The 25620-nt window shown below is 48.1% G+C and overlaps 1 protein-coding gene across 1 annotated transcript in view; it reads left to right on the forward strand.

Annotated features, from left to right (window-relative positions):
- The window catches only part of LOC144752569 (poly [ADP-ribose] polymerase tankyrase-2-like), a 446314-nt gene that overhangs the window by 101431 nt on the left and 319263 nt on the right, over nucleotides 1–25620 (forward strand). The window contains exons 8-9 of the mRNA XM_078640458.1: nucleotides 7772–7991; nucleotides 8123–8232. Coding sequence (XP_078496584.1) covers nucleotides 7772–7991; nucleotides 8123–8232 — 330 coding nt within the window. The remainder of the gene's footprint in view (nucleotides 1–7771; nucleotides 7992–8122; nucleotides 8233–25620) is intronic.

A 25620-nucleotide genomic window follows, 5' to 3' on the forward strand; every position in this document is an offset into this window, starting at 1 on the left:
AACATTAACTCTTTCATCTGGGGTTTTAGATCTACCAGGTTGGCATGGGAAAAGTTAAGAAGGAGGGAGAAGGGGGGCCTTGCACTGCCAGACCTGGAATATTATGCTTGGGCTTTTCACTTGTCCCACTCTAGGATGTTATTAAAGACCCCCGAAGATAACTCAAATGGCTGTATGTTTAAGGCAATGTTATCTGGCTCTAATCTCCCGCTTGACGGTTTCTTGTTTAAATTCGGACACCAGAGATATTTCAAGAGAGTGAGGTTAAAGATCCTATATCTGCTTGTAAAAGAATGGACTCAAATTAAAGCTAGGGTTGGGCTGGCATACTTTTCTAATTTCGCCCCTATTTGGGATCTTCCGGGGCTCTCTCCGCACCTTGTCGATAGCTTTACATCTGTGCTATTGGCGGCAGGGGTATCAAGATGGGGAGAGCTGGTGGCAGGAGGGATTTTAGTAGAATGGGATGCTTTTGCTGAGAGGGTCGGCTCACCTTTATCCTGGTTTATGTATATACAATTGTCAAGCTGGTTTCGAGAGCAGATAAAGAAAAAGGTTAAACTCGGGGGATATAGTTCTTTAGAGAAAAATTTGGTAGAGAAAGTAAGGGGTGGTAAGGAAGTTGCTTTCTTGTATTGGATCATTATAGAGGAAGCGGATGGAGACTTCAGCCTCCCGGCTAAATTGTGGGGAGGGAATGGAGAAGTCCAGGCGGAGGAGTTATGGACGAGATCTTTCAGGCTCCTGTATAAAGTCATCAAACCTGCCTGGCTGAGGCGCAACCATCTATTTACTTTGCATCGCGCATACTTCTCTCCCCAAAGACTTTCTAAGTTACAACCAGGGAAGTGCTGTAATAAATGTCTCCTCCCAGCAGCCTCAGATGTCCACATGTTTTGGGAATGTCCCAACATTAGTAGCTTCTGGCAGGAAGTTAAGACTTCTCTAGAATCAATCCTCAAAATCTCGATTTCTTTTTCTTGGTCCTTAGTTATTTTTGGACTAAGTGATAACATTGGGGGGGGGTTAGAGAGGTCATTTCTGTTTTATGCTATTTTGGTAGGAAGAAGACAAATCTGTAAAAACTGGGTCAATGCCAACCCCCCGACTCATGCAGAGTGGTTGACATCACTTTATGAAATATCTAAGGTAGACATGGCAAGGTTTTGTACTCCCCGTAGTTTGGCCTTTTGGAATTTGCTACTTAAATGGAGCTAAAAACTATCAGAGACCCCGGGTTTTTTTTTTTTTTTTGGTTTTTTTCCCCGGGTCCGATGATTAGGCTCAGTACTCCAGGTCCAACGGGAGGCTCCCCCATGCCACGATGAAAGTGGGCCGGCCGCCTATTTTAGGCTTTGACGGAGTAAGATCGTCCAGAGGGTACCTCCCGCCAAGATATTTGGTTTTAAAAATTAAAAAAAAAAAAGCAGCAAACCGGAGTATTCATTTATTAGTGTGTTAACCTTATTGAAACTACCTCAACATCACGAAGTTCGAAGGATCTGCTGAGCACAACACTTCTTCATGAGGGCACACTACTTCAAATTTCTACTGCATATAGTATTTTGGGCGTGCTTGTAGAATTCCTTTCAGATAAGATTGTTTTTACATATCCTACCTCCTAACATGCTTGAGTCTTAACACAAAAGAATTGTTTCTGATGGGTACTTATATTTGGAAATTTCTCCTATGTACAATATGCCCAGGCACCAGACTGGATCCGAAGATTTTTGTAGTAGTGCTTCAATGTGCTGATAAGTTGTGTAGCACCGCTTTGCTGTCTCTCCATACTGTCATAGAAGTGACGCAGTGAAAGCGGACATCTGTTCTTTTATTTTTTTTCTGTGCCTTTCAACATGGATCCAGAATTTTGCTCGCAGCTTTGTTGGTCATCCAGTGACTTCCGATGTCTACAACTGTGTGCTCAGGAAGGATGTCTCCACTGAAGCGACAGGATTCAAGCCACGCTGACACTGCAAAAATTAGTTGCCAGTCCTGAATCCGCACACAGTGTGTTTGTTGTGCTTGAGCTCCAGCCAGGACTCTTTAAGTTGTCCGACAAGTGCTCCCTTAAGCATACAAAGATAATTCTGGAGTAGGAAGCGATGCTCAAAGTCGTCTAACCTAAGAATAGGTCACGATTGAAGCACACATCATTCTCAAAGTCACAATCCAGGTCACCATTCCAGTCTTCAGCCCGCTTCTGTAAAAAAAATCCACTTCCTGGTTGAAGTGTGCCGTACAATCTAGTGATGAGCACGGTCTTGCCAAGCGAGACTCTACCTCATCATGTCAGTCAAAGCCTGCTGCGAAGGTGCAAGTGTGCCAAGATAGAGTTACACTCCTCCACTGTCACCTAAATCAGACCCTGTCCCGCAATTTGTCTTGGTGTGCCCTGAATTTCCTGAGCCTTCTTTGAACCATCAGCAAATAGCGGCCTCCAAAGTGGCTATGCAGCATCTCTTCAGTACATTTCGGGCGGCCTCAGTGTGCCTACAGATTCTGCCCCCTTGAGACCCACTACACAGTCCACACTGACATCTGTTCTGATCTCTACACTTTCACCAGAGCCTAGCTGAATTCTGTATGCCAGTGACCACCTTGAAAATGACCCAAAATCTGGTTTCAATGGTGATTTCTGACCCTAAACGGATGTTTGCCCTCTCCAGGCTAATGTTGCACTAGGAGATCTCAAAAGTGCAACCAAACTCTGTAGGAAGCTCTGTATATGCCATACCAAAATGAGGTATAGTGTGCAGAATCCAGTGGAACCGCAAAGGTAGTCGGAGGTAAAAGTAGATAGCACTTTACTCTCGATTTGTGGTAGTGTGGGTGAGCAGTAAGTCTTTATCAGAGGGTAGTGTTAAGCATTTGTTGTACACACTCATTCAGCAAATGATTGCACACACTCCAAAGACTGAACTCAGACCAATTTGTTTTGTGTAACATTGTTATTTTATTTTTAGAACCAAGCCAAGCCTGGCATAGGTAAGTGGAATTAAATGCTTTGCAAAATCTTATGTAATGTTTTACAATTTAATGTAAGTTCAAATGTAGATGATTGAAATACAGGTAAGTCAATACGTTGAAATTACTTTTCAGATTGCTTTTGAGTTACTTTTTCTACTCAGTGTGATATGCCTGGATATCACACTGGGACATTTCCTAGAGAAACAATAAGTAAAATCAGTTTTGCACAGTTGTAGTTTTTCCGGTTTTCATTCAAATCAACTCCACACAGAGAACATTTTTCAAGGAAAAACAGTCAATGTATTCCTGTGGATAGAAATGAAGTTATCAGTTAACAGGTAAGTACTCAGTCTTTGGGTTTGAGTTTCTGGGGTTAGAACAAGGATTCCCCAAGGGTCAAGGATGCACCCTTGAAACACCCTCAGCGGCACTAGGGCGACCAGGTGCAGAGTGCTGAGGCCCAGTGTTATCCAATGGGGGATAGGGTGCCTCCTGTTGGTGGCTGCTCACAAGCAGGCCACAGGGTTGTGGGAGCAAAGCTCCTGGTGTTAGACTCCGGGCAAAGGGGGATCCGAGTTAGCACCCAAAGTAAATCCGCAGCTGCGCAGTGGCGGCTGGGTGCAGGGTGCTGTTTTGGCGTTGGGTGCCCTGTTGTTTTCAAAGAGAGTTGCCGGTTTTGGAATTTAGCTGCAGAATCGGACCAGGAAGACTTCCGGGACGGATCAACAGCTTGGCAGGTAAGTTGGAGGGCTTGGGGACATAGGTGCACCTCGGCTCTCTTCTCCAGGGTGCTGGCGGCTTGATGCAGGGGAGTCTTTTGAGGTTGGATTTCATCTTACTGAGGCCTTTCGTGGTTGGGGGGGATCTCCGAGCAGAGGCTGCAGGCGACGTCGGGGAGTCCTGGAGGGGTCAACCTATGGTGGACTCGCACTCTGGAGTGCTGGGGGACCTCTCTGGGACCGGTGGGATACTTGGGCCGTAGGTGACTGGTGCAGTGGTGGTTCCAGGTGTCTGGTTTCTTTATCTTCAGCAGGCTCAGAGGCTGTCTTGAGAGTTTTCTTTCGAACAGGGCTACTGTTCACAGGAGATCAGATCTGTGTTGAAGGCAGTCCGTCCACCCAGGGGTCTTGGAGGTCGCTGGCTGCAGGACAGGCTGACTTTTGGCACAGGATTCTCTGGAAACTGCAGACGGGCCAGTAGGACTAGGGCCAAGTAAGTTCTTCTCTGCAGTCTCCTCTGCTGGGTGTCTTCTTTCATCCTTCTTCTGTGGTTGCTGACTTCTTGGTTAAGGACTGCCCCCTAAATATTGTATTTAGGGGGCATTTTAGGGGTCTCGAGGTCAGTTGCCAATGGGCTACTGACCATAGGGTAGAAAAACAGCCTCGAGTGGTACCGAATATTTTTTGGCAGCCTACGCAGCACTCCTACATATATGCCTATTCCCTGACGAGAGGTAACAACCTCGAAACACGTGTCCAGAGATGGCCAACGCAACGGTGATTTTTTTGCTCAAGACCCTGGCAGAGGCGCACCCGCTGATGCTTACTTCATGGACCACAATGCTTTGGGGCAACACGCTGATAGGACAAGCAGTGTGCGACCAATTGGACTTCCTTTTATATTCAAGCTCTCTTGAGCTGGTGGGGCTGACGAGCCCGGGTTACGCACCTGCGTGCCACGAGTGGTACCGGACCTGAGAATATTTTTTGGCAGCCTACACAGCACCCCTACATATATGCCTATTCCCTGCTGACGAGAGGTAACAACCTCGAAACACGTGTCCAGGGATGGCCAACGCGACAGGGATTTTTTGCTCAAGACCCTGGCAGAGGTGCACCCGCTGATGCTTACTTCATGGACCACAATGCTTTGGGGCAACACGCTGATAGAACAAGCAGTGTGCGACCAATTGGACTTACTGACCATAGGGTGACTACACCCTTGGTGTGCTCACCCCACGTGGAGGAGTGGGCACAATCCCTAATCCTGATTGGGGAGTGCCTGCAATCTGCAAGATGGTGGGCACTGAAGAGTGTGCTTCACCTCGCCTCCCCCATCTCAGGTTAGCAGAGGTGGGCACACCTTCTGGGCTGGCTAATTTTTCCTGCCTGTCTTCCTGCCGAAAAGGAGGGGAGACAGGGAAGGGGGCCTGCTCCTGATAGCAGGAGAGACTGGAAATCTCATGACAAAGGACTTTGAAGCTTCCCTGCCACAGATGACTCTTCATGGCATGGGGAGTTGTGAATAAATGCTTGGCCTCTGGGCTCAGAGGTGAAATCTTCACCAGGACCACCAGTGGAAGAAAGTGGCTAATTTCCAGAGGTCAGAGGGCGGCTGAAGCTCTAGACTCTCAACTGCCCATCATTGAGATGTTCAGCCAGATCCTGCTTTATTTGAATCATTATTGCGTATCAGTGAAGCTTTTACTAATGCCCTGATGGTGTCCTGGTCCAAGTTATGTGTCTCTCCAGGCAGTCGATGTGTGAATTGGAGAAACAGACAGTTCCTGCTGACCCACACTTTCTAACGAACAACATACACTGGAGAGCCTAATACCCCAGGCACTGGCAAGTAATCTCACTTCAAATTCCTTTCCAAGTAATCCTTCTGACAAAGCCAGCAGGGTATCTTTGTGGTAGCCAGTCCAGATCCAATCTACCATCATTGCTAGACTGGATTGTTGCAATGTGCTACTCCTAGGATCCAACAAAGCGGTGATCCAAAGGCTCTGTTTGCACTTCCTAAACATTGTCACGTCTCCAATCTCCTCCTCCGGCTACTCATGGAACAAAGAACTCACTTCAAAGCTCTCTGTATCATTCATAAGATCTTTTCGGGCCTTTGCCCTGGCATTCTGAGTGCTATGTGCTCCTCTTATGTACCCACCCGCGCTTTGCGCTCAGAAGCTCTACGTTTGGCACGAGTGACTCGGATACAGAGGGCTAGAGCGGGTGGCCGCTCCTTCAGAGCACTGGCACCTGCCCTATGGAACTCCCTATCTCCCTCTATCCATAGCATCACTGATCACTGTATTTTTAGAAGGATTGTTTTTGCCCAATCGCAAATTTGCCTTTGCTTCCCACTTTACTAGACCGCGCTGGGACACCCTGTTGCTGGGGCAGCCATGTGCTCTATAAATATTTTAACATTACATTAGCAGGGGGTCCCTGAATGCCAGAGCTGATGTATTGTCTGGCCTCTATTCCAACTTGTCTCAGAGTACCATTGACCAGTGGGCTTTGCCCTGGGTAGCTCTATTCTTCACTGTTGAAAAGTAGATTGATGTCATCCTTGTGGCCAGAAGACTTTCCATAACTACCGCTGAGTGCAGGGTTAAATTTGTTGCCTGCTACAAGGCTGGAGCACTGACCCCTTCCAAGTCAGGAACTGATCTCCATTTCCGAGTACGGCTCTGACCAGGATGAAGACATCCCATATGGACAGCGTACTGCAAGTACAAATCGTCCCTCACCCCGAAATCCACCTCAACCGAAAAAGAAGGCTTCGGACCAACCCGCACCCTCGAGCCCCGGTCCCATTTATTGACTGTGTGTATTTGCAGATGTCTAACACTACCCTCTGATAAACCTGAGGCTGTTTGACCAAACTACCCGCTTAAAGGGCACCTGTGATTGCTAGAGCAAGTCCCTGTTCTCTCATAAGGGAATACCTGGACTCTTTGTATAGGATACCCTACTTTTGGTCTACTATATAAAGATACTCCTTTTACAGTAATTATGAATGCATGTTTCAGTGCATGTGATATTTTCAGCTAAGCTGACATAATATGCTTTTGGAAATGTCTGCACTCGCAAAAGCTATCCACATGCTCTAAATCCGCTTTGAAAAATATTGCCAGTACTTGCAAATTAGAGTAGAATAAATTATCTTCCTTGTGTTGACTGTGTTATTGCTGGAATGCAGTAAGCTCCCTTAGTTTAACAATGCTTGGTTTTAGGCATACCTTAATCCTGGTTAAACGTCCAAGAGACAGTACCTAATCCCAACACCAGGAGGTGCAGTGTTGGTTAGTAAATTAATTCTATGGACAGAGATGCAACAGGGGAATATTATGCAGGTTTAATAACACCTGACTGATTATGTACGTACTGCCTTGTAAAAGGCATACACAACACAAATTAAGTCTAGTTTCAAACTTAAATTCCTCAAAGATTTGCGAGACGTATTGGTTGGGATGCCACTGAAGATGTTTTGAAAATAAGTGTTTCATTCGTTACTTGCTGAGTTAATAGAAAATGTAGCACTTGAACAGCTTAGTACTTATATTCCAAACGCTGAAAAGTGAAGCTAGGTATCTAATTTTGAGCAATATTTAAGTTAGTGAAGCTGTTTAGTTTCAAACTCTGACTTTTAACCCCTTCCACGCTGATGACGAGCTGGGCTCGTCATGATGTAGCCTCCTGCTACGCTGATGACGAGCCCAGCTCGTCATGTAACGCGGCTTTTTGAAAAAAGCCGCGTAGCGCATAAATAGCCGCCGCACGCATGCGGTTAAGGACAAGTGTTTCCACTGAGAAACGATGATGAATTTTTTGATTATAAATTGTATCCCTTATTCTGTTTTTGTTTGGTATAGTATTTTGCCAATTCATGTCCAAGTTAATTTGTTTTGCCTGCCTCCATGTTGTAAGCATAATGCCTATCAATATACTATGCTTGAGTTGCATGAGTAATTGTATTTTTGTTGGACTTGTTTGATTGTTTGATCTCTTTCGCTGATCATATGCTGTTTAAAGTTTTATACTTGTAGGTTCAGGTATGTTTTTTTTTCATTCTACAGCATGGGGCTGACCGAACAAAGAAAAACAGAGATGGGAACACACCATTGGACTTGGCTAAAGATGGTGATACAGATATTCAAGATCTGTTAAGAGGGGATTCAGCATTGCTAGATGCTGCTAAGAAAGGCTGTGTGGTCAGAGTAAAGAAGATATGTTCACCTCATAATGTGAATTGTAGAGACACACAAGGCAGACATTCAACACCATTGCATCTTGCAGGTTGGAGATTTCTCTTCATTTTTGTGCTATTCATTCCAATTGAGGGAAAATTATGTTGGAAGAATATTCTAAGATTGTTAAACTCAGAGAATGGGCGTGTAAATTAAGTATGGGAAACTTTTTCTCCACAGCTGGCTACAACAATTTGGAAGTTGCTGAATTCCTGTTACAGAATGGGGCTGATGTGAATGCGCAGGACAAAGGAGGCCTAATACCTTTACATAATGCTGCATCATATGGGGTATGTAGCTTGTGCCGCTGGATATTGAATTTATCCTGCTCAGGGGAAAACCAAATAAGTAAAAAGATAAATCTACAATCTAGCACCTGCTTATCAAGTACCAGAAAGTGCTCCAATGTATATGCTCATTGAACTCAAAAATGCTTTTGTAAAACGTACACACACCTTAAGTGAAAAAACACACTTGCTTGATGTTTTCATAAGCAATAGTCCACCTGTAAGTACATGTAAAAAAAAAACCTGGGTACACTATAGTTACAACTGAAGTCTGTTCTTATCATAGTTCTCCCTAGACAAACCAGGTTCAAGGCATGTGTGCTGTAGATACACATGCTTTGCTTACTTTTGTCATGTATTGTTGGGTCTTGATTTTTGTAAGTTGTTTTTCTTCAAAGAAGTCTTTTCCACTCACAAGGTAAGATGACTCCTCATTTCGGTGATAGTGCGTATGGGCATCGGCTCCATTGTTAGATTGTTTTCTTTCTGGCATCAGGTTTGAACGTAAATTGCTGCTTTAATTCTAAACCGTTAATCAGGATCCCTTTGGTGCGCAATTCACCCTACCCTCGTAGGTATTGTTTTCGATCGCCTCTCCCCATTTTTGTGTTGAAATCTGAGAAAACCTCATCTATATTATCGAAAAAAGTCTTAACTGCGGCATTTGGGCCTACCTCTTTCCTCGACTTCTACTCCAAATATTCACGTACCGACCATCAGATGGTCTGTAATCTCGGTCTCTCCCCGAAGCATAAAGAGGAAGACTGCGACGTGTGTTGGTCGTTCCGTTCCAAAAAGACTTTGTGGGACCATCTGGCTCAGCGGAGAGACATGCAACGGCAAAGTATCCAGGACACCCCTAATATCTTCGGTGAGGACATTAAGCAGGAGCAGAAAGAAATGGCAGTGGAGGAAGAAGAGGTCTTTTTCCTCCAGGACTTTGATTCTGAATTGGAGATTGCTCTTGAGTCCCAAGAGACCGGTTGCAGTGAGTACCAAAGCCCATTGGCTCACCAAACCCACTCCAACAAAACAAAAAGCTGTTGAGCCACCACTGCTAACATGCCATGGTCTGCACAGAGACTGATTCAAATGCCCCGCCTTCTGGTTCGGCACCGAAACAGCAAGTCGAGCCTTGCTGCTCGGGCCCGAGCCAAGATGATACCCCTCCGGTTCCGAAACATCTCGGATCGAAAAGCAAAAGCAAAAATCCAGCTCGGCACCAAAGATTTCGGCGCCCAAATAAAAAGACGCTCCCTTACAGTCACAGGAGCCAATTTTGGAGAAAATGAAGGAAAAGTTGGATCCTAAACAAAAGCAGATTCACATAAATCTTGATACTGGACACAACAGCTAAACCAGTGATACCTTTAAAAAGAAAGGCAGACATTGAATACAGAATCCTTCTAAAAAAAGAAAATGGCCATCGCTACTAGCACTATTCATCCAAACCCCGCCAAACTCCTTCACCAAGACCCATTATACCATATACAGATTCTTTACACATTACACCATCCGGTTCTCCTAACACAAATCCCGATATGTAGGAGGATGATGACAGTTATAATTAGAGCTACCGATTTCCTGGTATTTATTTTTGCCCATTTCAGTCTGTATTTAAACATATTTATTTTTTGTCCATTTTATCTGTATTTATCCATATTTCTTTTGTGTCTTGCGTATAAAGTTGTAAAACGGTACATTTCCACATCTATTTAACTGATAGACACGCACTCATACTTTGTCTGCCGTGTTTTAGCTATTTAAGCTGCCAAATGTTACATAACAATACATCCACTAGTAAATACTAGCATTATGCCATGAATGTATGTTGCCATATGCTGTTATTTAGAGAAATGTTATCCTGTTTTTTAATTTCACATGCTGTCCTTCTGCTCAGCTGCTGGCCTATAATTCATGAAAGACAGCACGGAGAGTCACTTAAAAGAAACACAATTTTATGTATTAATCCACTTTTAAATAATATTTCTTTGATGAAGACGTCGAAGATGACGAACAAACATATGCCGAATCGGAGATCTCGGCGAATCAATACCTCCAATGGCAAGATCCCGAAGTTGAATCACCTGAGGGGGCTGTGGAAACCTATCCTTCTAGGCCCTCACCCCCAGATGACATTGGCATGTATAACCAGTTGATTAAAAAAGCAGCAGAAACTATAGAGTTCAGCTGGAGGAAGAAAAACTGCAATCATGTTTTTTATTAGAGATTTTGATGCCAACACAATCAAGAAATCAATTCCTTTCAATGCTGCCTAGTGTACTGGACCAGGGAAAGGAGGCATTCAAGGAGCCCGCAACATGCAAGGCTATCACACCAAGAGCAGAAAAGAAATATAAGCACTCCTCTAAGGACCGATATACATTGGAGGGTCTCTACCAGCTGACTCTATTATTACTTCCACAGCAAGGAAAAGAGCAAATGTACCAACAACAGTGGGACCACCTCCAGACAAAGAAAGCAAGAGGATGGACCTTCTAGGGGTGAAGGTAGAAAGAAGTGCAGCAAATCAGTGGCGGATAGCTAATTCCAATGCATTGCTAAATAGACATGCTTATCAACATTGGGAGGAGGTAGAAGAATTGTTAAAGAATCTACCTGAACAATTCCAAAGACGAGCTAGCCACTTTGTAGAAGTAAAAACATTGCGAATACATGTTTAAAATCAGCCCTAGATGCTGCAGAAGCATCAAGCAGACAAATTATGATTAGTATCACAGAAAGAAGGCACGCATGGCTGAGAGTATCAGGCTTCAAGTCAGAAGTGCAGAGTTACATCATTAACTCACCGTACGATGGGAAACAACTGTTTGGAAGTGTGGTTGATGCAAACCTCAATCAATTAAAAAAGGACAAGACCGCTAGATCCATGGATGCGCTACAATTCAGAGGCATGCAAAGAGGTATACCATCAAGGAGACCAGCAGGGAGAGCTACACAAAAACCTGCTACTGTGAGAAAGTGCCCTCTTTCTGCATGGTATGCTTCCACTTTTTGCTGAATTGCTGATGTTGTTTGACTGAATGTGCCCTGGGCTCCTGCTAATCAGGTACCCAGGGCCTATGTTCCTTCCCAAAAATTGCATTGAAGCCTAAACCCAATTGGCATCTCTGGCCACATGTCAGCCCCTGGTAAATGGTACCCCAGGTACCCAGGGCACTGTGACCAGAGAATGCCTCTAAGGGCTGCAGCACTTACTGTACAACCCTTAGAGGCCCTGTACCCTGATACTCACACACTGCCTTTGGGGGGAGGGGGAGGGGGGGGGGGTTGGGCTGAAACAATGCACATTCTGGGATGCGTTGCCATGCCTTCCCCCCCCCAGGATGGGCAGGGTTCACGAAGGGGAAGCCTCAAAGGCATGCCGTCTTTGTGAGCCTCCGCAGACCATTTGGGGCTTTCAGCAACTGGTTCCCACTGGTTCTACCCCCCTCTTTGGGCGGGAGAGCCGGCGTGAAAAACAAGTGAGGTAAAGAGGTGTGCCCACCTCTGCCAACCCCACCACTCCGTTGGGAGAGGCGAGGTGAAGCACAACTCTTGAGTCCCCGCCATCTTGAGGATGGGGGGACCCAACCAACCAGGGACAGGCTCCTGACCCCCTCCCACAGGAGGGTGGCACGATAGGGGGTGTACTCACCCCAGGGAAGGGACCCGTTGGTCCCTGCCCTTTACCTACCTGTAACGCCCCTAAATGTGGTATTTAGGGGGCACCCTGAACCTTGCTTCCTCAGATCTAGCAACGACAAGAAGAAAAGTAGAAGGACCGAACAGCAGTGCAGCCAGCTAACAAGAGGAAGACGCCCCCTGACTTGGCACCAGGCCTGTCTCCCCTCAGACCTGCTCCTGCGAAATCCTGGTGTGTCCTGCAGCCAGCAACCTCGACAACCCCGGAGGACCTGCCTACCTTCACTTCCAAAAGACTGCTTCTCCCGTGAATACTGGATTTGTTCAACAGCAGCCAGAGACGGCGAATCCAGCCCACTCTGTACCCGCCGAACCCGGCCCGAGCTAGAGTGGAAATACACCATGAGGATGTCACCCCGGCGATGCTGACCCGAGATCCGGCGACCCCTTACCTGCCTCAAGCCTCCAGCCGACGCCTGCAGCCTAAATCCAGAAGGCCCCCCTAACCGCGACCAGGAGCTGGAAAGAAGATCCGACTCCAAAAGGCACCCCAGCACCTGATGCCCCACGGCCTTGTGTGCCCAAACCAACAGTGCCTAACCAACCCTTAACTTCCCAACTTACCTCTCGAAGTGGTGGTAGCACCCAGAAGTCCTTAGTCTCCCTGCCTGCAGTGCTTTGGCAAACCGGAGGTTCTACATAGAAAACAACAGGGCACCCAACGTCGAAACAGCACTCTACACCCGGCCGCCGCAGTGCCGCTGAGGGTGCACCTTTTGTGCTACTTTAAGCCATTTGCCCTGACCTAAACCCTAGGAGCTTTGCTCCCACAACCCGGTGGCCTGCTTGCCTGCAACCACCAACCGGAGGCCCCATCCCCCACTGGATAACAATGGGCCTCAACACTAAGCACCCAGCCGTCCTAGTGCCGCTGAGGGTGTAACAAGAGTGCATCACTGACCCTGGGGGACCCCTAAGTCTAACCCCAGAACCTTAACTCCCACAGATAACTTAGCTGTGAACCAATAACCTGTTTTTCCTCCTTAAGATAACATTGACAATTTTCTTCCAAAAAGTTTCTAAAGTTTCTAAATGTGGAGTTTTGAAATCTAAAAATATTCTTTAAAAATAGCACAAATAACCAAAACTTATTTACTTACCTATTTGCAGGAAATGTCCCAGTGCTGAATCTAGGTATCCAGCAAGGAGTTAGAAAAGTAACGTAAAAAGTGACTTACCTGTAATTTACTGAAAAAGCCGATTCATTTCAATGTACTGTATTTGCTAAGTGTTGCAATCTACTGCATCCCCTGTAAATCAAACAAAGTACAATTTTTATTGCATTTTCAAACTGTTCTATATCCAGCAACTTATTACTGAAAAGTATTTAATACTTACCTGTGCCAGGCTTTCTTGGTTCAAAAAATAAAACCACAATATATATTTTTATACAAAAACAATTGCCTTAGAGTTCAGTTCTTGAGTGTGTGAATTCATTTGTTGACTGAGTGTGTACATCAAACCTTAACACTGTCCTCTGATAGTGCCTCACTGCTCGACCACTCAACCACAAATAGAGAGTAAGGTTCTATCTAACTTTAACCTCTGTGTTGGACCTGTCAGCCGTAGGGTGGTCTTCCCCTACCTTTTTGCCCTTTTGCCTCCCATTTTTTCCATACCTTTTGTTGGACTTAGGACTCTGGGCGCCTCACCACTGCTAAACAGTGCTGAGGTGCAGGTGCTCTTCCCTAAAACCTTGTGAGGCTGGCATATCTGCCACAAGACACTGCTACCGCAGTAAGGCTTAATCCTCCATAGGCTAACATTGGGAACCTCCCCTTATGGGACCTAATAAGCCTGTCATGTTTGGTCTTGTTGGACTCGGGGCGGGGAACCCTTTCCAATGATATATAGGGTTTGGGCATTACTACGCTAGGGATCCCACTTTTATAAAGGGGACCTTTTCCTGCCTACACTTAGATTAGGTTCTGCAGACTCCCCTCTGCATACTGATAGCCTGCCTGGGTTGGGAGGTGGGAGTGGTGATTCACACCTTCTTCCCTGGGATGAGCTGTGATGGGCTGCCCACTGTAGCCTTAACGGCCTGTCTCTTGTCAATGTGACAGCTAGGTCAGGGAAGGCAGGGAACATACCAGAACTCCCTGGACTCTTCCGGAAGCCCCTGCCCCCAGACCTTTCCAGAGACTTCCACCACTTTCTAGCCCCTGGACTGTAGAATATAGGGTCCTGGTCTCACATTCTTGTTACACTGCTGGACCTGGAAGAATCCCTGCTGGAGTGAGGACTGCTGCGCAAGAGGATTGCCACTGGGAAGGAGGCTGACTGCTCCAGGGAACTTCTGCCCCACAACCTGCTGAGCTGCCCTACTGTCTGCTGATCCTGACCTGCATGGGAGACTGCAACATCACCACCAGAGTGTCTCCACAACATCCCAAAGGAACTACTTTTCTTTGAACAACATTTTAAAGAGTCTTCAACTTTTTAAAGATTGCCTTTTTGGGACTGCACCCTTTTTAGGTCGAGCAGACGTTAATGTTAATGTTAATGTTATATGTGCTTGTATAGCGCGCAGCTGCCCCAGCAAAGGGGCGTCCCGGCGCTTACTGTATGAAAGGGGACAGAGGATAGGAAAGTAGGAGGGGAGGAAGATGTTAACCGAAGAGGTGTGTTTTTATTGCTTTCCTAAAGGTCAATAGATTTTGTATCCCTCGGATCTGGTCTGGGAGGCCGTTCCAGAGTTTGGCGGCCAGGTATTTGAAGGAACGGCCACTCATCCTGGATAGTTTGATACGAGGAACCGTTGCGAGATTTTGGCCTTCTGACCATAGGGCGCGCCGAGGGACGTAGATTGACAAGAGTGGGCAAAGCATGGGGGGGGAGGCCGTTTTTAGGATTTTAAAAGCTAGGCATAGCGTTTTGAAGTGTATCCTTTTCTCCATTGGGAGCCAGTGGAGCTTGATAAGGATGCTAGCCACAGACGTGTGGCGAGGGAGACCTACCAGAGCCCTGGCGGCAGCGTTCTGGACTCGCTGGAGTCTAGCTTTTTCTGCAACGTTCGTACTCTCAATGCGTGAGCATTGAGGTGTCTGCTTCAGACCTATTGCTACCCGTATTTAGTTTTGAGGACACGAAATATGCACGAGCGCAGTTTGCACCTCGTGGGCGCGCACGGCACCGTGCCTATCTCCTGCCTCGAAGCTCCACCACCACACACGCATGCGCATACACAGAGACACGCATGCGCATACACAGAGACACACAAGCGCCCATGCACGCACCCATACATACAGAGAACCTATCCCCGCCGTCGCATACACACACACACTGCATACACAGCCGCATACACAGAGACACACACACAAGCACGCATGCACCGATACATACATACATACATACATACATACATACATACAGAGAACCCGCCGTCGCATACGTGCGCACACACACACACACACAAGCGCACCAAGACCCCCGCCGCCCCACCAGACCCGCCCCACTCACCATGTTCTTCGTTCGTGTCCCTCTGCAGCCATCCGGTCATTCTGAGCAACAGGCGGGTGCCGCTCTGAGACGCAGTCACGCAAATCTGCCGGCGGGAACAGGAGCGCGGGGTAGACTCCCGTCTGCTTCCTGTATTTGTCTGGCCCGCCCCCGTCCCAATAAAGGTTGCCTGGCTTCCTGTAGAAATGTGTCTGTGCGCATGCGCACACGGAGGCGTTTGTTGTGGCCATGTACGTGATGAGACCCAATGCCCGTGGGTATACGCACGCAATAACATCGTACCGTAAACGGAAGTCTTGCGTGCGCTGGAACCGAAAGTGCTGATCTACGCGCCAGCACACAGATCCTATTCTGGTTTCTTCGGGTGCACAGGGACTCTTGTGCTCTGCACCCTCGCAGGTATCACCGGGCGTTTGTGCTGCACAGACAGGTAAGTTTTACCCTATTTCCTGCTCTCACAAACTCCTTAGCCGCCTAGATTTACAGACCTGATTGAAAATGGGCTAATTAACAGGACTGCAAATCCCAGCATGCACTTTAAATGCACATGGTCGTGCACGTTTTCATTGAATTCTGGAACTTGTGAACGTTGAAACTAGTTACCATTTTTCAAACACCCTGTTAGATTTTAAGGTAAAGCAAATCAGCTGTGAATAGACCAATACACAACTAACGTTTTAGTACTATTTTCTATTACAGTTTTCATAATCGAAAGTTATTGATGGGCCGTTAAATAAATTGAAATAATAATATTAACACAGAACACTACTAAATTCAACAAGTAAATACGGCTAAGGACTGGAGTAAGAAGTATTCTTAGCTTTAGGTTATGGTAAGGAGGGGTGTCCGAGTTAGGGAATGGGGTAGTTGGGGGTTTGGGTTACCAAAGGGCTTGGGAAAAGTAGGTATGAGATTGATTCCGCCTTACATTTAGAGTTCAGCTTATTCAGTGGGTCTGATTAGGAGTCCGGCAAAGCGGTATGTCTGGGTAGGATATTGTTCCAAGTGTGCTGAACTGCTGTGACAAGTCTGGGGAGGTTATTCTTTTCAAAGGGCGTTTTCAGGTTGAAATGCTAACACCGGTGATGTGCTCAGAAGTAACACAGGCCATACGTTACACCCTCTCTCCGAGTGTGTTCTCTTGCCTCTCACCACATCTGCAGGCCGCCCCTCGCATTCACCCCTCCCCCCACCCCTTGCCTCAGAGAGGGGACGAGGACAGGGAGCTGGGATGGGGGATTACCAGCGAGGAATAATCAACCCTCTCCCCTCGGCTCTTTACCACCTGCCTGGCTTTTCTTCTCCCAGGGGCTGCCTCCCTCCAGCCCCCCAACCTCACTTCCCATTCCCTGCTAAGCTCATTCAGGCGGCATAAACATGAGAATAAAGGAGGGGGGGCCTTCAACTGCCTCTGACGACCCCTCTAATCCCACCCGCCCCCTCAGCCCCACTGGAAAACACAGGTTGGCTCAGAGGGGGGGAAACCTGTAGGAATACTTTGGGACAACGAGCGGCCCGATTATATCACAACTGTTGCACACTCGAACTTATCGTGAATGCTGCAGCAGGCTCGTAACTATGCAGCGCTCTCACGAGTGGGTGTGAGCGTCACTCCGCGTAAGAACACTCCTTTTGTGGACCTCGGAAGGATGATACGCCCAGCTGGAGACGCGCAGGTCTCTGCTACGCTGCAAGCGTGAGCACCACGGCACAGGGAATAGCTAGCGCGTTTTGCTCATTGAATAGCTAGCGCTTTTTGCTCATTGAATAGCTAGCGCTTTTTGCTCGTTGAATAGGTAGCGCTTTTTTTTCGTTGAATAGCTAGCGCGTTTTGCTCATTGAATAGCTAGCGCTTTTTCCTCGTTGAATAGCTAGCGCGTTTTGCTCGTTGAATAACTAGCACTTTTTTTTAAGTAAGTAAATACTTTATTTGATTTGTGTTTATACATGAATTTTAAATCACAAGTGTTTACGCCTTTTAGCGGCTAATCCGCTCTTTGTATGTATTTACTTACTTAACTAGCGCTTCTTGCTCATTGAATAGCTAACGCTTTTGCGCATTGAATAGTTAGCGCTTTTTGCTCATTGAATAGCTAGCGCTTTTGCGCATTGCCCGCCGTCAGAGCACTGTAACGCAAAGAGGTACTGAAAATCTACACTTGCAGAATACCACTCCCCGGATTATCTATATGGAGGTGTTCAGGTGGGAGAGATGCATTCTAGCGCCTAGAGCTGTGGGCTGTGATACCAATGAACAAATTCCGAGTTCTGCCTTTTGTAGGGTCAACATCCAGTGATTCCGGCCAAATCACTTATCCTTTATATGTTAGACACATGTATTGCGTGGTTCCTGTGTAAAGCGCTTTAATGCCATTGAGCCAACTTTGCGCTTTATCTAACTGCACAAAAAGTGGGTCTTGCAACCCTCCAACCTACCTGGGTGAATGTCGGGTGGATAGTGGGTGGTACGAGTGTAATAATACTTCCAGTCCATCAACCAACCCACGTCCTCTGGTGTTCGCCAGGCGCAAGTTCAGATCTGAAAATGTTTTCATCTAATAGTTATGTCTGTCTAAAGCAAGCAGGTGTACTGTAGGACTTCAAGGAGCTGTACTAATCTGGGCCCAGGCGAAGGTGTAGCTTCTTCCAGTGCTCATTTGGGATCCTGAGGCCTGCCCTGGTCTCTGTCGCCATCTTTCTGTTCTCCTGGTGCGCACCAGCGGCCTCATTTGACCCTGTCCTCCCCCTCTATATTACACTCTGCTGCTACACACTCTCTGCTGCTACACACTCTCTGCTAAGGCAATCTGCTTCTCCGCCCCCTGCTGTTCCCTCCCACTCGCTCGCACATCAAAGGCTGCTCACTAAAACACCATATGCCTGCTCCCCACCCCCACCCCCCACCAGACTTCATTGGAATGTGCTACGTGCATTCTCCCCTCCCTTTCAGCCCTTTTAGCCTCTTTCCCAGCCGGACCCTCCTTTCGTCTTAACTCTCTCTACACCCCTCTCTCTCTACACCCCTCTCTCTCTACACCCCTCTCTCTCTACACCCCTCTCTCTCTACACCCCTCTCTCTCTACACCCCTCTCTCTCTACACCCCTCTCTCTCTACACCCCTCTCTCTCTACACCCCTCTCTCTCTACACCCCCCTCTCTCTACACCCCCCTCTCTCTACACCCCTCTCTCTACACCCCTCTCTCTACACCCCTCTCTCTACACCCCTCTCTCTGCTCCCCTCTCTCTGCTCCCCTCTCTCTGCTCCCCTCTCTCTGCTCCCCTCTCTCTGCTCCCCTCTCTCTGCTCCCCTCTCTCTGCTCCCCTCTCTCTGCCCCCCTCTCTCTGCTCCCCTCTCTCTGCTCCCCTCTCTCTGCTCCCCTCTCTCTGCTCCCCTCTCTCTGCTCCCCTCTCTCTGCTCCCCTCTCTCTGCTCCCCTCTCTCTGCTCCCCTCTCTCTGCTCCCCTCTCTCTGCTCCCCTCTCTCTGCTCCCCTCTCTCTGCTCCCCTCTCTCTGCTCCCCTCTCTCTGCTCCCCTCTCTCTGCTCCCCTCTCTCTGCTCCCCTCTCTCTGCTCCCCTCTCTCTGCTCCCCTCTCTCTGCTCCCCTCTCTCTACTCCCCTCTCTCTGCTCCCCTCTCTCTACTCCCCTCTCTCTACTCCCCTCTCTCTACTCCCCTCTCTCTACTCCCCTCTCTCTACTCCCCTCTCTCTACTCCCCTCTCTCTACTCCCCTCTCTCTACTCCCCTCTCTCTACTCCCCTCTCTCTACTCCCCTCTCTCTACTCCCCTCTCTCTACTCCCCTCTCTCTACTCCCCTCTCTCTACTCCCCTCTCTCTACTCCCCTCTCTCCATTCCCCTCTCTCTACTCCCCTCTCTCTACTCCCCTCTCTCCATTCCCCTCTCTCTCTACACCCTCACTCTTTCGCATCACCACGACATCACACCGGGGCACCACGACATCACACCGGGGCGCCACAGCATCACTCAGCGCCACAGCATCACTCTGTGCAACCATTCAACAACAACTGGTTCTAATATGTTCTCTCAATGTTTCAAGCTTTATTACAAATGTCATAAAAAGGTGTTAATATTTCACTGCTGTTCTTGGATTTTCATCACAATAAAATACACTGAACATAATCTTCCCAAAAGTTATTTACAAAAGTTTAAGCTGTTGCCATTATAAATTACAATAACTTTTATTAAAGTATTAATTATTAAAAAAATAAGCCATTGTTATTTGTAATATTAATACATCTAAGTCATGTAAATACAACAAATAATGCATTACAAATGCTATAGGTGTCATATTTGCGAAAGTTAAAACTATTGGCATTGTAAATGACAAAGCTATTAATTTCGCTATTTTCAAAACCAACACACACATAAAATATTTGTCATTAACAAGACCAATAGCTCAAACTTTCCTAATGTGAGACCTATTGCATTGCAAATGCTTGTTAAGCTAAAGGAAACTGCCTGACCTTGGACCACAGCGTTTTAAAGACTGCCCTTTGGAACAGCAACACCACTCTCAAGATTTGCCCTGCAACGCTGTGCCTGCCCTCAGCACTGCTTGCCCCGTGATCCTCCCGAGGGCTCTGTGATTGCCTCTGCTTCTGGCGCAAGCCGACTGAAACTGGCCCTGAGGTCACCGCCACTGGGACCGGAGCGCGCTGTGTAGCACTGAGAAGCGAAGCGCTGTGTGGCAGGAGGCTCCGTCGTTGCCCCGGACTTGGAGGCACTGTTAAGCGCTGTGCTAAAGGAGCGCTGTGACCGCGCCCCCACACGTGCAGCGCCTGCTGAGCCCGAGGCCCCAGGGGTAGAGGAGCCTCGCACCCGCGCCCGCAACCACCACCCCCAGGTAACGCCTCAGTGCAACCAGGCTGCTGCGAGGGGGCGGGGTGTGGGTTAGCCGGGTACCTGGAGTGTGAGCTTTGTGCTTGGCTGGGAACCGTCCTTCACTGACCGGCCTACGGGGGCATAATTACTTGGTAATTGACACTGGGGCATTTTTTAGCATTACCAGTAGCGCCTGGACAGCCGCACCTCCTACGCTGGGAGCATAATTTCTATGAGAGGCACACTTATTACGCTACAAGGGATCTTTGGCCTAAGAACCTTCCCACAGTGAATTTTGACCATAAGAACCTACCTCAAGTGAACTTTTACCATCCAAGGACACTGTGAGAAAGACATTACCAGCAGGAGCCCTTGGCACACATGGGCTTTTGGTGATTTGATCAGGCCTGGGAACTGGATTCCTTCTTATTGATTATTGGTCTTGCTTGGAAACTGGAATCCTTTTTATTATTGATCAGGCCTGGGAACTGGATTTATTCTTATTGAGTATTGGTCTTGCTTGGAAACTGGAATCCTTTTTAGGTTTCGCCTGGAGCACGGAGCTTTAGCTTCGCCTCCAGAGAAATCTGTAGTTTTCAGTAAGGGACACTTGAATCCGCCCTCTGTTCCATTGGCTAGCTCCATAAATGGAGGCTAGCCATTGGAACAGAGATCTGTCCGTCATTCACGGACCAGATTCGGGGGCGTTCCCGAGATTTTTTCCATGGGCGTTCCCTCTGTGTAGTCATCGGGCGGTGGGCGGGGTTTCTTTTTTTTTTGTCGTCCGTGTTTGCTTTTGTCATTCCGAGGCCGACCGCCGCCGGAAGAAGTCTTTCTCTGGTAAGTGCTTGCTGCGTCTCATGTCGTCTGTGCCATTCCGCCCCCCCCCGCTGTCCCGCCGTTCCCAACCCCCCCCCCCTCCTGTACCCGTTCCCGCCCCCCTCCCGCTGTCCGTGTGTCATATTTTACCCTGGATCTTGTTTTGCAAGGAATGCGTGCGTACTTGCACCAGTGAACTAAGAAACCGGTGCCTTAATCGGTAGCTTGCCCTCATGCGTTTCAAGCCTCGTTTTATTTATCTAACACGGCCTCCGCTCTCCCCGCCTCCCTCTCCCCTCCCACAGCAGATCCCCACCTCCCTCGTCTCCGGCCGGGCTCCCGGCTGCTGCTCTTGTGCTAATCATTTTTAATGGATTTACAATTGGCAAAGCAGCAATTATTAGCAAAGCAATTAGCAAACAGAAAAATATTTGTGTTAAATGAGTTTTCCGATCAGTATCTGCTCCTCCGCTCTCCCCGCCTCCCTCTCCCCTCCCACAGCAGATCCTCGCCTCCCACAGCAGATCCCCGCCTCCCGAGCCGCAGCCGGTCCCGATGCCGTAAACACTGCAAGCTGAAGATGGCCATATGGTGACGCCTCTGCCTCAATGTCTGCCTGTAATATTAAGGAGCCGTTCTGAGGGCATACCAGGTCGTGTTCATCGTCTCATTTGAATTAGACAAGCACTGTTAATATGCGGAGATTCATCACATTTTAAAGATTTAAACATACGGAGTTTAAGGGATTCGCCACGAATAAATCGCGTCGTTTTAGCCCAAGTGCGGAGCTGAGATTGGAGCAGACCTAAAGCGGGTAACTTTCGCTCTTAGACCAGATCACCTCCCCTATCACTCTCTGCGTCCACGTTATTCTCGAGCTGTGGAACCCCAGATCCGTGCTGACGTATTCTTGGGCATAAAGAAGATGCTGACCCAGTCTGACCTCTACTTGAGAACACCCGACAGTCAAAACTGAAAGGTTGTCACTTATGAGCAGGGGACATCCGAGTGAAATCCAGGATTCGGCCCTCCAAATGAGAGACTGTTGAGTTGTAGGGCTTCGGTTGTCGATGTCGTCCATTATGGGCCCCTGGCCTTCCCCCCCAGCACGATAGCTCAGGGGGTGCACGTGCCTACTGCTGAGGTATGTGTCTAGCTCTCGGTCACGCGCTCAATAACAGCAACACAGCTGAAGTATTGACCAGATGTATGCGCAACCCTCGGGCCACAAGTTCCAATCACTAGAAAATAGCACATAGGGTTGGAGTGCCTACTACTGAGATGTATGAATGTATGTGTGTGTAACACTCAGGTTAACGGTTCCCGACACAGGAAGGTAGCTGAAACTGTCATTGTGCCTGCACCTTACATATGCATTTAACCCTCCGGTCACAGGTTCCAAGCACATAAAAGCCCTCAATGGTCTAGTGCCCTTGCCATAAAGATCTTTATACAACATGCCTATTTCAAGGGCAATTCCGAAATAGCACAGCATAGTATACAGTGCGTTTTGGGAGGGGGGAATAAAGTCAAATAAACTACCCAGCAAGTTTCAGAGCCCCAAATATGAAGGCAGGGTTACCTGTCTCGGAGGTGCTTCTGAGAGGCAGTCCGGCTCGGCCACCTTCTGCAGGAGCTCTCAGCAGAGAGGCCCGTGGTCGGGGGCGCTTAGCTGCAGGTAGAGGAGGGGCAGCTTCCGGTAGTCTCTGGGAGGAGCGGCCACCATAGGACGAAGAGGCACCTGTGAGAGACTGCAGCCTCCGCGCCTGTGAGAGCCCGAGCTCTGCTGGAGGAGACACGTGAAGGAGGGGGGAGGGGGTGCACGCGGGAGCGGAGCAGAGAGATGCTGCAGCCTGGACACTGAGCACCACGGCACCTAACTGGTCCGCTCTTCCCGCTCAATTGACTCATCGCACTTCGCTAGATTCCCTTCACAGTGCCCCCTCAGGGGGGGGCTCAAACACGAGTGGAGATGTAGGGTTCTCTACAGTGGGTGAGGGTGATAACCAAAAGCAAAGCTGCCATTTGGGTCCACCACAAGGAGAGGTTGTGGGCACCTTTTAGGGACCAGGTTAACAGCACTCATCTTAAAAGGGGGATTGGGGATATTGACAACACTGTTGTATCTTCCCAAGAATAAATGAGCGCACTGTACACAGCAAACTATAGCGTAATTTATAATTTAATATCTAGCCTCTCCAAAAGATTGTTTCCCTGCCCCCTGGCTGTGCTTGCTTCCCTGCCCCCTGGCTGTGCTTGCTTCCCTGCCCCCTGGCTGTGCTTGCTTCCCTGCCCCCTGGCTGTGCTTGCTTCCCTGCCCCCTGGCTGTGCTTCCTTCCCTGCCCGTGCTTGCTTCCCTGCCCCCTGGCTGTGCTTGCTCCCCGCCCCCTGGTTCCCATTCCCCTGGCTGTGCTTGCTCGCCTGCCACCTGGCTGTGCTTGCTTCCCTGCCCCCTCGCTGTGCTCGCTTCCCTGCCCCCTCGCTGTGCTTGCTTCCCTGCCCCCTGGCTGTGCTTGCTCCCCTGCCCCCTGGCTGTGCTTGCTCCCCTGGCTGTGCTTGCTCCCCTGCCCCCTCGCTGTGCTTGCTTACCTGCCCCCTCGCTGTGCTTGCTTACCTGCCCCCTCGCTGTGCTTGCTTCCCTGCCCCCTCGCTGTGCTTGCTTCCCTGCCCCCTCGCTGTGCTTGCTCTCCTGGGTGGGTGTGGCTCTGGGTGGGTGGGTGTGGCTCTGGGTGGGTGGGTGTGGCTCTGGGTGTGTGTGGCTCTGGGTGGGTGTGTGTGGCTCTGGGTGGGTGTGTGTGGCTCTGGGTGGGTGTGTGTGGCTCTGGGTGGGTGTGTGTTGCTCTGGGTGGGTGTGTGTGGCTCTGGGTGTGTGTGTGTGTGTGTGTGTGGCTCTGTGTGTGTGTGTGTGTGTGTGTGTGTGTGTGTGTGTGGCTCTGGGTGTGGCTCTGCGTGTGGCTCCGTGTGTGGCTCTCTGTGTGTGTGGGTCTGTGTGTTTGTGTGTGGCTGTGTGTGTGTTTGGGGGGGGGGCTCTGTTGGTGTGTGTGTGGGTCTGTGTGTGTCTGTATGTGTGTTTTTGTGTGGCATTTGCCAGAGATTAAACTATTGGCATTGTAAATGACAATGCCATTTATTTATCTGTTTTGAAGACCAACACATAAATACAAATTTTGTCATTTACAGTGCCAATAGCTCAAACTTTTCAAAAGGCGAAACCATTGCATTGTAAATGCTTGTTATTATTGATCTTGCCTGGAGCTGGATTTACCTGCTTTTGGTTCTCGCATAATTTTTAGATAAAGCTATTCTTATTTTTATATAAAACTGGTGTGGTGTTTCTTTTGTGAGTGTTTTTACTGTGTCATCGCCGTTGTGTGTTGCACAAATACTTTACACATTGCCTCTGAAGTTACGCCTTTGCTGCTCTGCGCCAAACTACCAGGTCGGAAGCGGTGGTCCCTACTTGGACTAGGGTGCAAACCTCTGCCAACTAGAGACCCCGGTTCTAACACTCTGCCTACCTCTGGGGTCACCTGGACTCTATGCACACTATAACTCATTTTTGTGTAATATATATATATATATATATATAGCCAGTTTTCTACAGCTACCTCACATCAAAGTTACCAGCAAATGTACCAAGGGGCTAGCCAGGGCCAGTAGCAGGGACAGCAGCAGAGCTGGCAATACCAACCAGGAAGGCAATTCTTTTGAGGCCTTTAACTCTTGAGGGATCCAGAAGCAGGCCAGGAGACGCTAGAGTCCCGGTAGGTGACTATTGGACCACCTGATTTCTGACAATTCTTCTCAGACGGGGCGTCAACCATAGCTCCTGGGGTCTATTCATGTGCAATCCAGTAAACACTGCTGTTAAGGAGGATAAGGTCCCCGATAAATACAGCTTCACGCATATATAAACAAAGAACAGAATTCCTCACAGACGGCACCTACGAAAACGAGGGTGATCGTTCCTGACCCCTATGCCGAATGTTTCATTCCCAATGTACTACAAGTAGACATCTGGCCATTCTACATGGAGAGATTGTTTCCTCCTTTGACTCACCTATGAAAAGGATTAACCGTGGGCAGATTTGTACAAATTATTTGTTAGCCTGAAGAAGGTGGGACACTATCAAATACCACCGAAACGCATCGCTTCTGTGTCTATGAAAAATCTGAAATACTCCTCCTGGGTCCAACATAGGTGTACTAACTAGAAAACTTGAAATAACATCTTGTGCACAATAAAAATATCAATGTGTACACTATATATGATGCAAAAATACTTATATGACACTGTTTTCTAAGTGTGTATCCACGCTGGCCAGGGTGTTTCTTTGAGATTTAGTGATTAGTTTGTATTTAAAAAACAAAAAACAAATTCTCCCTCTTTTATGCAACTTGCTGCCTTTTGACATAAATCTTTGTATGTTTGCCTGTAGAATTCAGATTTTTACAAATTGACATTTTTATAAAACTACTAAAAGTCTTGTGAGGGCCTAGCTTAAGTCCCTTTAGAATTATAGAAAATAAAAAGTCACTGTAGTCAAGGGTAGAGGGGTTATAA

The sequence above is a fragment of the Lissotriton helveticus genome, chromosome 5_1, assembly GCF_964261635.1.
Source record: "Lissotriton helveticus chromosome 5_1, aLisHel1.1, whole genome shotgun sequence".
NCBI lineage: Eukaryota > Metazoa > Chordata > Amphibia > Caudata > Salamandridae > Lissotriton > Lissotriton helveticus.